Below are 16,337 nucleotides of genomic sequence, written 5' to 3'. Positions count from 1 at the left end.
TCTCAGTTTATTGCCTGGGCTGGAGTGCAGTGGGGCGATCTTGGCTCACTGCAACCTCCGCCTCCTGGGTTCAAGTAATTCTTCCACTTCAGCCTCCTGAAGAGCTGGGACTACAGGCGTGTGCCACCATACCCAGCTAATTTTTATTTTTTTTTTTTATTAGAGATGGGGTTTGGCTATGTTGGCCAGGCTGGTTTGAACTGACCTCAGGTGATCCGTCCACCTCAGCCTCCCAAAGTGCTGGGATTATAGACGTGAGCCACGGCACCTGGCCTCTTTGGGGACATTTTAAGTAGTGAAGTTACCAATAAATAGCACAAAAATGAAAAATGTGGCACCAAATGGCCATGAAAAAGATAATTGTTTACAACATAAGCTAAAACAAGAAGCCAGAGTGTTGCCTTGAGAACATGCGTTTCAGGCAATTCGTTTTTTGCCGCTTTATGTATGTCTGCAAATGACCATGAAAGTATAGCAAATACTGATTTAGGGGTTACAAATAAACTTTAGGGAGTAGGTAGAATCCATGAGTAATGATCGACTAAATTCGCTTTTTTGATATAAATATATTTCTCTAAAAAGAATTAAGTTGGTTGCTTGAGACAGTTTGAGAAGATTGAATCACGAGGGTATAACGTACTTTTATGACGTTTAAAGCAAAATTAGAGAAGAATAACTTTTGCTACCAATTTAGAATGTGTGAAAGTGTTAAAATTCTAAATTTTTTGTGAGATAATTGTATATAGCTTAGAAATGTTAATTTAGAATGTTTTTCTGGAGCAAAGGCAGTAAAGGAAAACAACATCAATTTTCATCCAGTGTTTTTAAAAAACTTTTTAGAAATGTCAAGTTCCAAAATTATTGTTTATTTTATTTTATTCTGAATTTTAGCAGGAAAATAATGAAATCATAAATAGCAATAGCCTAAAAATGAAGTTTACACTAGTTATAGCTATGATTTTTTGCCGTAATTATCACTTAAAATTAGTCTTTTTGTGATTTTAGAAGAGAGAGATGATTGAATATGTACTTTTTTTAAGAAAAAAAATTCTATTTTTAAATGGATACCTGATAAGGTGGCAAAACTAGCCACTCTGCACTCCTTTCCATTCTGCAGACTTGCCAAGTTTTCTGCTGTTTTGTATTCAGCCTTTTACTCGAACACTTTTACCCTTGTCATAGCTGAATTTTTTCTTCAAGTCTCAACTTAAATGTTACTTCCCATGAGAAACTTTTCCAATTCCTGTATCAAAAATCGTTCTGTATCATATCACTGTTCAATGAGATACCCTTTTGTATCATAATCTGAATTTATCTGGCTTAGTTATTTGTCTTTTGTGTCTCTCTTTTTTCAAGGAATTTTTTTTTGTCATGTTCACTGCTATGTCCCTAGTGCTTGGCACACTGCACTTGGAAAATAATTGTTGAGTGAATTTTTTAGAATATAGAATTTTTTTCTTAAGCCATAGTAAAAATGGGTTTAAGATAGACTAGAAATAGCATGAAGTGCTGTTTTTTTTTTCTTTTGTTTGAGACATGGTCTCACTGTCACCCAGGCTGGAGTGCAGTGGCGCAACCTTAGTTCACTGGAACCTCTACCTCCTGAGTTCAAGTGATTCTCCTGCCTCAGCTTCCCGAGTAGCTGGGATTACAGTTGTGCACCACCATGTCTGGTTAATTTTTGTATTTTTAGTAGAGACAAGGTCTCACCATGTTGGCCACACTGGTCTTGAAATCCTGGCCTCAAGTGATCTGCCTGCCTTGGCCTCCTAAAGCACTGGGATTACAGCCTTGAGCCACCATGCCTGACTCGGTTTTTCTTGTCTATGTTTGCACATAGCAACAGTATATTGGGAGTCTTGACTTTCTTGTTCCTCATAGTTGTCCAGTACTTCATTTTTAGCATTTTTAGCATAGGTTATTAACTATTGGGTTAGTTTTTATTTTTTAATTAGTGTAAAAAAGGAGTACAAGGAAACATTCCTACTATTGACTTAGAAAGTAAAAAGGCTTTCATTCTAAATATTTTTAAATTTTTATTATAAAAATGTTTTAGTCTAAACAACAGTACAGTGAATCCTCAAATGCTAGTTTCTAAATTGAACAATTAACCAAAATCGTCTGATCTTAAAATTTAAGTTATATTCCTTGCTTCAGATTTAGGAATAAGTTAAATTTTAGAGTACTGCTATATATAACAATGATATGATTATTTCTTTTCTCCATTACAGTGAGGAAACCCTTTATTACAGTAGTTTCACCAAAGTCTCCTCATCTGCACAAGGATTCTCAACAGGTACAGGTTTTTTCTCTAAGAGTATGTTCTTTTATTTTGATAAGAACTTTCTATAATTTGTAATAGAATTATAGTAATACAGTCCCAGGCTATCTTGGTTCATGACTCCTCCTGTATCTAATTTTTTCATTGCCTTCCTCAGCCAGAAGAAATACCTAACAGTTGCATTTATTATGTAGTTAGTAGTATTAAGCAACTCAAGTATTTCCTATGTTAGCATTTTGTTTGTTAAAAAACACAGTTACATGGCTCGGTGCGGGGGCTCACGCTTGTAATCCCAGCACTTTGGGAGGCCGAGGCAGGCAGATCACCTGAGGTCAGGAGTTTGAGATCAGTCTAGCCAATGTGGTGAAACCCCGTCTCTACTAAAAACACAAAAATTAGCCAGGCATGGTGGCATGTGCCTATAATCTCAGCTACTCAGGAGGCTGAGGCAGGAGAATCACTTGAACCCGGGAGGCGGAGGTTGCAGTGAGCCGAGATCGCACCATTGTACTCCAGCCTGGGCAATAAGAGTGAGACTCCATCTCAAAAAAACAAAAACAAAAACAAAAAAAACCCCACAGTTACTAATGGAATGTGTACCTCTGTTGGGCACTATATGACTTCTCAAACCTTGGAATAGATTAGGTAACACCACCTTATTTCTTGTTACACATTGATTTTCTCGTGATAATTGCTTTTTATCATAGCAGTTTCTCAGAACTCAGCTTCACAAAGGCACGATGTCATTGAAAGAAATGTAGCAAGATCTGATATAGAAACAGACCTGGAGTTAGTAGTTCATTAGGTGTCAGACAGATGTCAGGTGACACTGTTTCCCTACATGTAAAACACCTTGTGGAGTTCCTGTGAGTCCATTGTGCCACCTCAGAGTACCTTGTTGCACAGTTTGGGAACCATGGTAGTTATATAAAAAATAATAGCTCTAATTAGGATGAATTGAAATTCTAGGATAAATCATCTAGAGGACTGTTTCTAACTCAATGGGGATGCCATTAGCACTTCTGGAGGGTCATTTCTTTCATTATATGGCACTGGTCTTTCTACAGACATGTTTGGAACAAAAGCAAGTAGAATGTTTCAGTTGCCTCCTTTTTATTTTTGTTTTTATTTTTTTTGAGCTGCAGTCTCTCTCTTTTGCCCAGGCTGGAGTGCAGTGGCACGATCTTGGCTCACTGCAGCCTCTACCTCCCAGTTTCAAGTGATTCTTCTGCCCCAGCCTCCCAAATAGCTGGGATTACAGGTGTGCACCGCCACTCCCAGCTAATTTTTGTATTTTTAGTGGAGACGGAGTTTCACCATGTTGGCCAGGCTGGTCTCCAACTCCTGACCTCAAGTGATCCACCTGCCTCAGGCTGCCAAAGTGCTGGGATTACAGGCATGAGCCACTAGGCCCGGCCTCACTTGCTTCCTTTTTATATCTTTCTTTATTTTCTATGTTACTGGTCCTTTTTTCCCCTTTTAATAATCTTGATTTTTTTCTTTTTAAATATAGAAAACAGTGAAGAGAAAAATAAAACTTACCCTATTTCTCAGAATATTTATTAATGTTTCCAGATTTTCTTGTGTGTCCAGTTAAAAAAAAATGATTAGATTGATGTATATAAATAGTTTTATATCCTTTCCCCTTAATATCATTGTATTACCTCACATTATTAATAATTCTTCTTAAACATATGTTTTAAAAGTTATTTACCATCCATCCTATGGCTCTCTTGTGCTTTGGACAAACAGTTCTCTGTTTTGGGCATTTAAATAATTTCCAGCATTTTGCTATTATAAGTAACCCTTTAATAAATGTTTTTACACATAAATCATTGTTTGCATTTTAAGTTTTTCCTTAGATTTGATTCCAGAAGTAGAAGTAATTATTTGGAAGGCTAGGAACAACTTTCTTTCTTGGGTTCTTGATATTTTGTTTTTTTTTCTTTTCTTTCTTTTTTTTGAGACAGAGTCTTGCTCTATTGCTCAGGCTGGAATGCAGTGGTGTGATCTCGGCTCACTGCAATCTCTGCCTCCTGGGTTCAAGCGATTCTCCTGCCTTAGCTTCCTGGGTAGCTGGGACTACAGGCACACGCCACCATGCGCCAGCTAATTTTTGTATTTTTAGTAGAGATGGGGTTTTGCCATGTTTGCCAGGCTGGTCTCGAACTCCTGACTTCAGGTAATCCGCCTGCCTTGGCCTCCCAAAGTGCTGAGATTACAGGCATGAGCCACCATGCCTGGCCATGATATTTTCAAATATAAAAATTTTAATGTTTTACAATTAGAATATTTATTTTACTTCATTTTTACTAGTACCCTTCCGAGCTTTTTAAATTCTTGCTAAGTGACAATACTGTTTTATCAGGATTTTACTTTTTATGTATTTATTTTTTTCTAAAACTGGTTATTGCTCTGTTGCCCAGGCTGGACTGTAGTAGTGTGATTGGCTCCTGCAGCCTTGACCTCCTGGGCTCAAGCAGTTCTCCTGTCTCAGCCTCCTGAGTAGCTGGGACTACAGGTGCATGCCAGCACATAACTAACTTTTGTATTTTTTGCAGAGATGGGATTTCACTATGTTCCCCAGGCTAGTCTCAAACTCGTGGGCTCAAGCAGTCCTCCAACCCCAGCCTCTAAAGTGTTGGGATTAGAGGTGTGAGCCACAATGCCTGGCCAGTTTTTATTTCATATTAGTGATGGTGTTCTAGTATTTCTTTTTTTTTTTCTTTTTGAGACGGAGTCTCACTCTTGTCGCCCAGACTGTAGTGCAGTGGCGCAATCTTGGCCCACTACAACCTCCTCCTCCCGGGTTCAAGCGATTCTCCTGCCTCAGCCTCCTGAGTAGCTGGGATGCACCACCACACCCAGCTAATTTTTGTGTTTTTAGTAGAGACAGGGTTTCACCATGTTGGCCAGGTTAGTCTTGAACTCTTGACCTCAGGTGATCCGCCCATCTCAGCCTCCCAAAGTGCTGGGATTACAGGCGTGAGCCACCACGCCTGGCCCTAGTATTTCTTAAGTCTAACCGAAATTTGTATTTTTGTTTTCTAAATTATTATTGCCTATTGGTTTATCTTAAATTAATATTCTCTTCCTAAGGTACTAAAAGAAGATGAAGTTGAACTAAGTGAACCACTTCAGTCTTTGCAGGTAAGTTATTTAAAATATAAATTAGCCACTAGAAGCGGTGGCTTACGCCTGTAATCCCAGCACTTTGAGAGGCTGAGGTGGGTGGATCATGAGGTCAGGAGATCGAGACCATCTTGGCTAACATGGTGAAACCCTGTCTCTACCAAACTACAAAAAATTAGTTGGGCGTGGTGGCAAGTACCTGTAGTCCCAGCTACTCGGAAGGCTGAGGCAGGAGAATGGCGTGAACCTGGGAGGCAGAGCTTACAGTGAGCCGATATGACACCACTGCACTCCAGCCTGGGCAACACAGTGAGACTCCGTATCAAAAAAAAAAAAATTTGCCAAATTATATTTGTATATATAAGTATGGCGTGTAATTTTAAGTTTATAAATAAATTTAAGTTTGTATTATATATTGTCAGTTTTTGAAATCATTTGTAGTGATATTCATTTAGTATAAATGTACTATATGATCAATATAATTTGGTTAAATAACAAATTATTTACCATGAAGTTAGTTTGCAGATTTGCAAACATTACCAAACCTATGAGTCATTGACAATTACCCCTACAGCTCTGTTGCCTAAAACAGAACAAAATAAAAAGAAAACACCTGTATTATGGTTACTTGCCATTTTTCATTCTTATGTAACAACATTACACATATAAAATTATAAACAATTGGCAACTACAAAATTTAGCTTACAAATGATCACATTTTTGTCTTTTTTTCACTGGAAAAAATAAGGTTTAATTTTTTTTTTTTTTTTGAGACAGAGTTTCACTCTTGTCACCCAGGCAGGAGTACAATGGCACGATCTCAGCTCACTGCAACCTCCGCCTCCCAGGTTCAAGCAATTCTTCTCCCTCAGCCTCCTGAGTAGCTGGGATGACAGGCATGCACCACCATGCCTCGCTAATTTTGTATTTTTTTAGTAGAGATGGGGTTTCTCCATGTTGGTCAGGCTGCTCTCGAACTCCCCACCTCAGGCGATCTGCCTGCCTCGGCCTCCCAAAGTGCTGGGTTTACAGGCGTGAGCCACCACGCCCGGCCTAGGTTTAAAATTTTTTAAGGACAGGTATCACAAAGTGTAAAGTACAGATAACACTATCACTATTTTTTCCCTTAGAATGAGTTGCCACTTAAATATCACATATTTTTAAAAAGTCTGTTGAAACTAGGAGCAGTGGCCTGTGCCTTTGATCCCAGTTACTTAGGAGGCTGAGGCAGGAGGATCATTTGAGCTGAGGAGATAGAGTCCAGCCTGGACCCCATAATGTGACATAGTGTTATCCACCTCTTCTTAACAAGACAATAAAAATATGCTGTCATCCCATAGTAATGAAAAGGTCTCAATAATCTTTTGCAATAAAAATTATTTAAATCTGTTTTTAGCTTTAAAATAGGAGTACATTAGTATTTTTGTGATGGCTCTTTTTTTTTCTTTTTTCAGATGGGTTCTTACTCTGTCACCCAGACTAGAGTGCAGTGGCACAGTCACAGCTCACTGCAGCCTTGACCTCCAGTGCTCAAGCCATCCTCCTCCAGCCTCCCGAGTAGCTGGGACCACAGGTGCACAGTACTATGGCTGGATAATTATTTTTTATCTTTTTATTTTGTAGAAATGGAGTCTGACTATATTGTTCAGGCTGGTCTCAAACTCCTGGCCTCAAGTGATCCTCCAACCTCCGCCTCCCAAATGCTGGGATTATAGGCATGTTCCCAGCTTAATTTAATGGCTCTTCTTACTACAACTCTCTGAAACAACCTCTTTATGTATGTTAGTGATAGAAGGAACTTTGAAAACAGGATGTTCTTTGAAGATACCCTTAATGCCACTTCTGCTTCATTTTTAAAAGTATAATGAACTACACATTGCAAAAGAACTATTCCAGCAGAGAAGGTAGTATGCTAATTAATTCTGAAAACTGTATATTGGAAAATTGTAATTCTGGCTTGGCATAGTGGCTCACACCAGTAATCCCAACACTTTGGGAAGCCAAGACGGGAGTATCATTTGAGGCCAGGAGTTTGAGATCAGTCTGGACAATACAACGAGACTCCATCTCTAAAAAATTTTTTTAAAATAAAAATAATTAGGTAGCATGGTGGCACATGCCTGTAGTCCCAGTTACTCAGGAGATTGAAGCAGGAGGATTACTTGATCCTAGAGGTCAAGGCTGCAGTGAGCAACGATTGTGCCACTGCAGTCCAGCCTGGGTGACAGAACAAGACCCTGTCTCTAAAAAAAAAAGGAAAAGAAAATTCTAATTCTGAAATATAGGTTGAATATTTTTAAGAGCTAATTGTTTATTTGAAGAAATATACTAGTTTACCTCTTCAGTCTATTGGGAAAGTGTTCTTTCTCTGCATTTGTTAAACATTTAAACAATTGCTTTTGTAGTTGAATTCATTTTCTTTGTCCAAGTCATATGAAAAGTTATGGTTATTTTGTATATTACTTGATGAACTAAAAATGACTTGTTGCCGTTGTCAGTATCATGTGTTTTGTGATTGCTAGGAGATGATTCATTCTTCAAATAGTCAATTGCACTTTTTCAATTTTTCTTCCTTTCATTTCTTGCTAATTTTAAAATAGGTGATCTGCATTAACATAGTATTAGGTTTGACAGGTGATTTATTATGTACCTGGCATTTTTTTCTTTTTTTTTTTTTGAGATGGAGTTTTGCTTTTGTTGGCCAGGCTAGACAATAGCGTGATCTCAGCTCACCAGAATCTCCGCCTCAAGGGTTCAAGCAATTCTCCTGCCTCAGCCTCCCGAGTAGCTGGGATTACGGGCACATGCCACCATGCCTGGCTAATTTTGTATTTTTAGTAGAGACAGGGTTTCTCCATGTTGGTCAGGCTGGTCTTGAACTGCCGACCTGAGGTGATCCGCCTGCCTTGGCCTCCCAAAGTGCTGGGATTACAGGCGTAAGACACTGCACCTGGCTGTACCTGGCATTTTTTTCTAGTGTTCAAAGATTTAATTAAAAATTTAAAATCAGAATTTTCTAACATGCTAAGTTTTAAAATTAATTTGCATAGTGACTTACCTGCTAAAGTACCCCTTTGCCAGGGAGAGATAGCTTGTATGTGTGTGTAGAGAGAAGCAAGATAGAGATGGCAAGTGTGTTTTCACAGGGCAAACTTGTTTTGTAATTATTTTCCCATCAAAATCATGAACCACCTGTGAAACTATTCTAGCTAACTAGATAACTTACTGGTATTTTATCCTAGTTCTCTTCCTTGGGAAGTAAAGAAGAGACTGCTTTTCTAGCTGTTATTCCTAAACAAATAAAGAGAAAAACCTGTGACCCTGAGGTAAAATTTGTGAAGAACATCAATTTCTTTTTTTTTTTTTTTTTTTGAGACGGAGTCTCGCTGTGTCCCCCAGGCTGGAATACAGTGGCGCGATCTCGGCTCACTGCGAGCTTCGCCTCCCGGGTTCACGCCATTCTCCTGCCTCAGCCTCCTGAGTAGCTGGGACTACAGGCGCCCACTACCGCGCCCGGCTAATTTTTTGTATTTTTAGTAGAGACGGGGTTTCACCGTGGTCTCGATCTCCTGACCTTGTGATCCGCCTGCCTCGGCCTCCCAAAGTGCTGGGATTACAGGCGTGAGCCACCGCGCCCGGCCCAATTTCTTTAACCAACTATATTTTCTTCTCTTTTTTCTTTCTTTTTTAAAAAAAAAAAAAAAACAACAACTAAACTATCAGAGTTTTCACAGGCAGAAGGTTAGTAGCATAATAAATGGTTTTAAGAACAAGAAAAACTATTTAATGACTCCCGATCCCCTTTTTGGTCTTGAACTTTCTCTATACTACTAATGAACTAATAATATAGTGTTTAGATTATCCCTCCATACATGGGATACACTGGGGGTTGGACACAAAGCCATGTAGAGTACAATTAATGAATACTCCGTGGGGAAAAAAATGAGTATCTTTATACCCTTTAACTTATTATAGTCTATTCTACCACTTATACTTCTGAGTATATAGAAGTATATGTAACCAAGCTCTAAGTAGTGCTACCTATTCTATGTCAAAAATTAATAAAGATGACAGCATAAAAATGGATGGGTTTTGTAAATAGCAGTTCTACTACTAAAACCCAACACACCTCTGGAAAAGATCTACATGGCAGCATAGAAGGAAAGGTACCTATTTTGGCCAGGCATGGTGGCTCACACCTGTAATCCCAGTACTTTGGGAGGCCAAGGCGGGTGGATCACTTGAAGCCAGGAGTTCAAGACCAACCTGGCCAACATGGCCAAACCTTGTCTCTACTAAAAATACAAAAACTAGCCAGGTGTGGTGGTACACACCTGTAGTCCCAGATATTCTGGAGGCTGAGGCATGAGAATCACTTGAACTTGGGAGGTGGAGGTTGCAGTGAGCCAACATTGTGCCACTGCGCTCCAGCCTGGGTGAGAGAACGAAACACTGTCTCCAAAAAAAAAAAAAAAAAAAAAAGGAAAGCAATGTACCTGTTTCCTTGTGGGGAGTATACATTACCCATCAGACAAAGCAGAAGCAGAAACATATAGAATCTTTAACAGTTGAGACTCATTTTTATTACAATGTTTATTTTTAAGTTCAGAAGAGTATTTTCCACCAAAGTCCTATTAAAGGGCATTTAAATTAGATTTTTCTTTCAAATGTGTGATGTACAGTTCTTCATTTTTTAATAAGAGTATATTTAATTATATATTACTGTCATTTTGTTAAAAATGAATTAATCCTTTATCTACATTCCTTTGACTCTCTTATCAGTCTTATTTTTCCACATTTCGGGTAGGCTTTACTTTGTATGGAGTAAAAATCCTAGAACCCCCCAGGGGGCAGCAGAGAAAGCCATTTGAAGCCTGAAAACAGACTGAGTGAAAGAACCTCTCTAAGGAACATGTCTGCATTGGAATCACACTCTCAGGCCTTTGCTCTCAGAGCAGTAGGATGTCACATCTTTCTACTGAGAGGCAGAGAGTCCACCACCCATCCTGCAGTTGAGCCTGATATTTTACAAAACCCCTAAGTAAAGAGAAATGCTGTTTGCATTCTTTCTCATTCTTCCCTGTTACTGGCTGTTTATTGACTGCTTCCTGTATACCAAGTACACTGTTAAATATAGGTGGTACCTAGATGAAGCAAAAAGTCTCTGTTCTCAAGGGACTTACAGTACAGTTAGTATAGAAATAAGGAGAAACTTCATTGTAGTATGAAGTTGAAAGTCTATAACATGCAGTATTGTATGTAATGCATAGTTGTGTAATATATAATGGAAGCATAGAGAAACAACTAAATATTTCTGGCTTAGCCATTATTATACTCATCTTTATGCTTATAATAAAATTATACTTATTCATTTTTCCCCCCTCATTGGCTATGAATCATACTTTTTTTTTTTTTTTTTTTTAAGACGGAGTCTCTCTATGTCACCCAGGCTGGAGTGCAGTGGTGCGAAGTTGGCTCACTGCAACCTCCGCCTCCTTGGTTCAAGCAATTCTCTGGCCTCAGCCTCCCGAGTGGCTGGGATATAGGCACCTACCATCACGCCTGGCTAATTTTTTATATTTTTAGTAGAGATAGTGTTAGTCAGGCTGATCTTTAACTCCTGACCTCAAGTGATCTACCCACCTTGGCCTCCCAAAGTGCAGGAATTACAGACGTGAGCCACCATGCCCAGCCTAAATCATACTTTTTAATGTTGAAGTTAAATGCAGTTAAATCAATGCCCTTTGAATTTGTTACCCATACATATGTTTTAGGATAATAGGAGAATTTCCTGGTTTTCAGCATTAGTTCCTGGTAATTATTTATGTGTAATAAAAAGTGAATTATGTATTATGTTCTGTGTGTTTACTTTGTGAATATATGTGTCAATATATAGTTATGCAGTTCTTATTTTTAATGATTTATCTGTAGCCTGTTGAGTTTCAAGGACATCAAATAAAAGGATCAGCTACTAGTGGTGTAATGGTCAGAGGACGCAGCTCACAGCTAGGATGCAGTCAGTTTCCAGATAGCACTGAGTATGAAAACTTTATGACAGAGACACCAGAGTTACCTAGCACGTGTATGCACATTGACTTCTTGCAGGTAAAAATATTTTTATAGTTGCATTTTGCCAAATCATTTTCTTTATGTTAATACTACATTTTGTAAAAATAGCATGGTTGTTTGTACAGTTATAAGTTAAAAAGGAGTACAGTAAATTGACAAGAAGCATAATGTCTCAAGTAAAACTAAATAACAAAAGTATTTTACTTGAAAGATACATTACCTTTTTAGGATTGGGAGTTTAATAGATTGTCACTTCAGAGAAGACTAGGAATTCATGACAAAAGCAAATAGGTAGATTACACAGAGAAATACTCATCTGTTTAACGTCTATTTCCCTTTTTATTAAAACAATACATATTAGAAGAAATAAAAAAAGCATAGTAAGCATAATACATACAGCAAATAGTAAATCACCACAAAGTAAACATACTCATATAACCTCCACCTTTAACGAATAGAGCATTATCAGCACCCAAGAAGCTCTCCTTCTGTCCCTTTTCAATCACTACCCTTTTCCCTAAGATATCCACTGTCTTGACTTATAACCATCTATTAGTTTTGCTTTAAAACTTTATATAAATAGAATCATACACAGTGTATTCTTTGTGTCTGCCCTCTTTTGTTTAATATTGCATTTTGAAATTCATTTATGTTGTTGCCTGTGGCTATAATTTATTCATTTTAATTGCTGGTGTAGTATTCTGTTGCATAAATGTATCCCAATTTATCCATTCTTCAGATGTTCATGTTATTTGTGTTTAGGGACTATTACATATACTGCTGCTGTGAACATTCAAGTACCATCATGAACATGTACATATACACACACACGTGACATACTTCTGTTGGTTATATTACCCAGGAGTAGCATCACTGAGTCACTGGATAGGATATATTTACTTTTAGTACAGAATGCCAAACTGGTTTCCAAAGTGGTATTTATAATTTACATCTCCATTAGGAGTGTATGAGAGTCCCCATCACTCTACATCTTTACCAACGCTTGATGCTGACTGTTTTTGGTTTTCAATTTTAGCTGTTCTGGTGGGTATATACTGGTACTTCACTTGTAATTTTAATTTGCATTTGCCTTTCTGATAGTGAGGTTGGGACCTTTTTTGTGTGCCTATTGGCCATCTCTTTATTCTCTTTGGTGTAGTGCCTATTCGGCTTTCTTCCTTTTTTTTTTTTTTTTGAGACACAGTTTTACTCTTGTTGCCCAGGCTGGAGTGCAATGGTGTGATCTCGACTCACCGCAACTTCTGCCTCCTGGGTTCAAACGATTCTCCTGCCTCAGCCTCCCGAGTACCTGGGATTACAGGCATGTGCCACTTCGCCCGGCTAATTTTGTATTTTTAGTAGACATGGGGTTTCTCCTCCTGGTCAGGCTGGTCTCAAACTCCCGACCTCAGGTGATCTGCCTGCCTCAGCCTCTCAAAATACTGGGATTACAAGCATGAGCCACCACGCCTGGCCTCTTCCTCATTTTTTAATTGATGTGCTTATCTTTTAAAAACTTTCTGGAATTCTTTATATAATTGGATACATACTCAGTTGTATGCTTTGCAAATATCTTTCCTGACCCTTACGTACCTTTTCACTCTTAATGGTATGTTTGATGAATCAAAGTTTGTCTTTTTTTGTTGTTTATTGAAACAGAGTCTTAACTCTTACCCAGGCTGGACTGCAGTGCATGAACATGGCTCACTGCAGCCTCAATTTCTTGGAATCAAGCAATCCTCCTGCCTCAGACTCTCGAGTAGCTGGGACTACATGTTCCCACCACTATGCCCAGCTAATTTGTTTTGTTGTTGTTGTTAGACAAGGTCTTGCTCTGTCACCCAGGCTGGAGTACAGTGGCGTGATCTCAGCTCACGGCAACCTCTGCCTCCTAGGTTCAAGCAATTCTCCTGCCTCAGCTTCCCGAGTAGCTGGGACTACAGGCATGCGCCACCATGCCTGGCTAATTTTTTGTATTTTTCGTATGTTGCATATACATTTAGAACTAGCTTAACAATTTGCTATGTTGGCCAGGCTGTTATCAAACTCCTAGTCTCAAGTGATCTGCCTGCCTCGGCCTCCCAAAGGTCTGGGATTACAGGCATGAGCCACCACTCCCGGCTGCCTAGCTAATATTTAAATTTTTTTTTTAAGAGATGGGGTTTCACCAGGTTGCTGCTGGTTTTGAACTCCTGGGCTCAAACAATCCTCCTGCCTCAGCTTCCCAAATTGTTGGGAGTTGATGGGTTTAAGACAAATCTTGGAGTTAGAATCATGGATGTTACTGGATTAAATGTAAGGAGTAGGGTGAAAGAAAGGGAGAAGAAAAACAATTGGGCAGACTGAGGCAATTTTCATTGAGTAAAGCAAGATGGGGAACTATTATTTTGCTAGGGTTGCCATAACAAAATACCACAGGCTAGATGACTTAAACAACAGAACTTAATTTTCACACAGTCTGAAAGCTGGAAGTCCAAGATCAAGGTTCCAGCCAATTCTGTTTCTCATGAGCCTCTCTTCATGGCTTACAGATAGCTGCCTTCTCCCTATGTTCTTATGTGTCCTTTTTTTGTGTGCATTTGAAGAGAGAGAGAGAGAGAGAGAAATCTTGGTTGTCTCTCTTTGTAAGGAAACTAATTCAGTTGCGTAAGGGCCCCACCCTTATGACCTCATTTAACCCTAGTTGTCTCCTAAAGGCCATGTCTTCAAATATAATCACATTGGAGGTTAAGGCTTCAACATATACTTTTTTGTGGGTACGTAATTCTCTCTGTAGCAGGGAGGAGCAGGTTTGGTGAATACATAGGAATAAATAAAGAATACCTGTGAAACCGTCAAATAGAGATACTATGTAAGAAGTTGGGTACATGGGTCTGATTTAGAGGAGATATTTGTGCAGTCATTTGCACAAAGAAAAGTTTAGAGCAATAAGAATGGGTGGGTTCATTTAAAGAGAGCATAGAGAGAGAAGAGAATGGGTTTTATTTGTATCAAGAATTGGGATGGAGTTAGTTATGTGAATTATTATTGAGACACCCAATAAAATGAGGACAGAAATATGTCCATTTCATTTAGCAATGGTGACCTTGGCAAGAATAATTTCAATGAAATAGGGTAAGAATTAGTTTAGAGTCATTTAAAGAGTGAATGAGGCCTGGCGTGGTGGCTCACACCTGTAATCCCAGCCCTTTGGGAGGCCGAGTCGGGTGGATCACCTGAGGTCAGAAGTTTGAGACCAGCCTGGCCAACATGGTGAAACCCTGTCTCTACAGAAAACACAAAAATTAGCTGTAGTCCCAGCTAGTCAGGAGCCTGAGGCACAGGAATTGCTTGTACCTGGTAGGTAGAGGTTGCAGCGAGCCGAGATCATGCCACTACACTACAGCTGGGCAACAGAGTGAGACTCAGTCTCAAAAAACAACAACAACAACAAATAAAAGGAATGAATGAGAGGTAAGAAAGTGGAGGCCATGTATGTAGCAAACTCATTAAAAGATAAGCATATTTAATCAGTCACTCATTTGACAAATATTTCTTGAACAATGCCTGTATGTTACACTGTTCTTGGTCTAGAGATAGTCTTATGAATAAGGCACAATCTTTCCCTCACAGAACTTACATTCTGGTTAAAGGAGACAGAAAATAAATATACAGCACCTCAGAGTGTCTTAAGTGCTCTGAAGAATGACACTGGTATGTAGGGGGATAGGGAGTACACATGGGATGGAGTTCTATTTTAGGCAAGGTAAGCCTCTCTGATAAGATGACACTGGAGTCGAGATCTGAATGAAGAGAGGGAGAGAGCCATGCAGATATCCAGGGGAAAGGCATTCCAGGCACAGGGAATAGCAAGAGCAAAGGTTTTGGGGCAGAAGAATGATGGCTGGTGTATAGAACAGCAAGGAGGCTGCCATGGAGTGAGTGAGGGGGAGGGTGATAGGCAGTGAGGTTAACCAGGAGGTAAGGGGCTGATCAGGTAGGGCTGCATAGGACTTTGTAAGAGCTGCCTCATACTTTAAGAGAGATTGGGAGCATTGGAGGGTTTTGATCAGAGGAGTGAAATATTCAAACTTACATTTTAGAAAGAACGTTGGCAAGTTTGTGGAGAGGGTAGTAGGGGAACAGAACGGAATAGTGTACTCAGTAAGTATTGCCTGTTACTGTTATTTTTATTTTTTTTAATTTTTTTTATTTTTTTTTTTTGAGACGGAGTCTCCCTCTGTCGCCCAGGCTGGAGTGCAGTGGCGGGATCTCAGTTCACTGCAAGCTCTGCCTCCCGGGTTCTCGCCATTCTCCTGCCTCAGCCTCCCAAGTAGCTGGGACTACAGGTGCCCGCCACCTCACCCGGCTAGTTTTTTGTATTTTTAGTAGAGACGGGGTTTCACCGTGTTAACCAGGATGGTCTCGATCTCCTGACCTCGTGATCCGCCCGTCTCGGCCTAAAGAGGCAATATAGTCTAGACTGGCTAGATTTGAACTCCCTTATAAGCTTGATGAATAAAGCAAATTTAAGTGCTAAACTGCTCTTTTTCTCACTTCCCTCAGTTGTAAAATAAGGAAAATAAGAGTACCCACCTCATATGGTTGTGATAAGGATGAAACAAGTTAAAAATATATAGTGTTGGCATATAGTAAGAACTCAGAAATATAATAAAACTATTTTTATGGTGATGATTGTAATTTCCCATTTGTCTGTCTTCCACTGAACTGAACTCCTTGAGTCCAGGGATCATGAGTATTTTTTCACATCTTTATTTCCTAGCACAGCACCCAGAACCCAGTAGCCAATCAAGAAAATGCTGTAAAATGTATATATAAGCTTATAAACTTTAAATCTTTATTGTCTTTTTTTTTT

General features: G+C 39.2%; 1 protein-coding gene across 6 annotated transcripts in view; it reads left to right on the top strand.

The window, feature by feature from the left end:
* ZGRF1 (zinc finger GRF-type containing 1) overlaps positions 1 to 16,337 on the top strand; it is an 85,558-nt gene that overhangs the window by 23,261 nt on the left and 45,960 nt on the right. For 3 of the 6 annotated variants that reach the window (XM_015139054.3, XM_015139053.3, XM_015139049.3), the window contains exons 7-9: positions 2,232 to 2,296; positions 5,381 to 5,431; positions 11,345 to 11,518. In XM_015139054.3, the coding sequence (XP_014994540.3) occupies positions 2,232 to 2,296; positions 5,381 to 5,431; positions 11,345 to 11,518 (290 nt within the window). The remainder of the gene's footprint in view (positions 1 to 2,231; positions 2,297 to 5,380; positions 5,432 to 11,344; positions 11,519 to 16,337) is intronic. The other 3 variants (XM_078002160.1, XM_078002159.1, XM_015139051.3) reach the window with 1 other exon arrangement.

This window comes from Macaca mulatta, chromosome 5 (assembly GCF_049350105.2).
Source record: "Macaca mulatta isolate MMU2019108-1 chromosome 5, T2T-MMU8v2.0, whole genome shotgun sequence".
NCBI lineage: Eukaryota > Metazoa > Chordata > Mammalia > Primates > Cercopithecidae > Macaca > Macaca mulatta.
The sequence above is the reverse complement of the archived record's forward strand: the minus strand, read 5'-3'. Positions and strand labels throughout refer to the sequence as shown.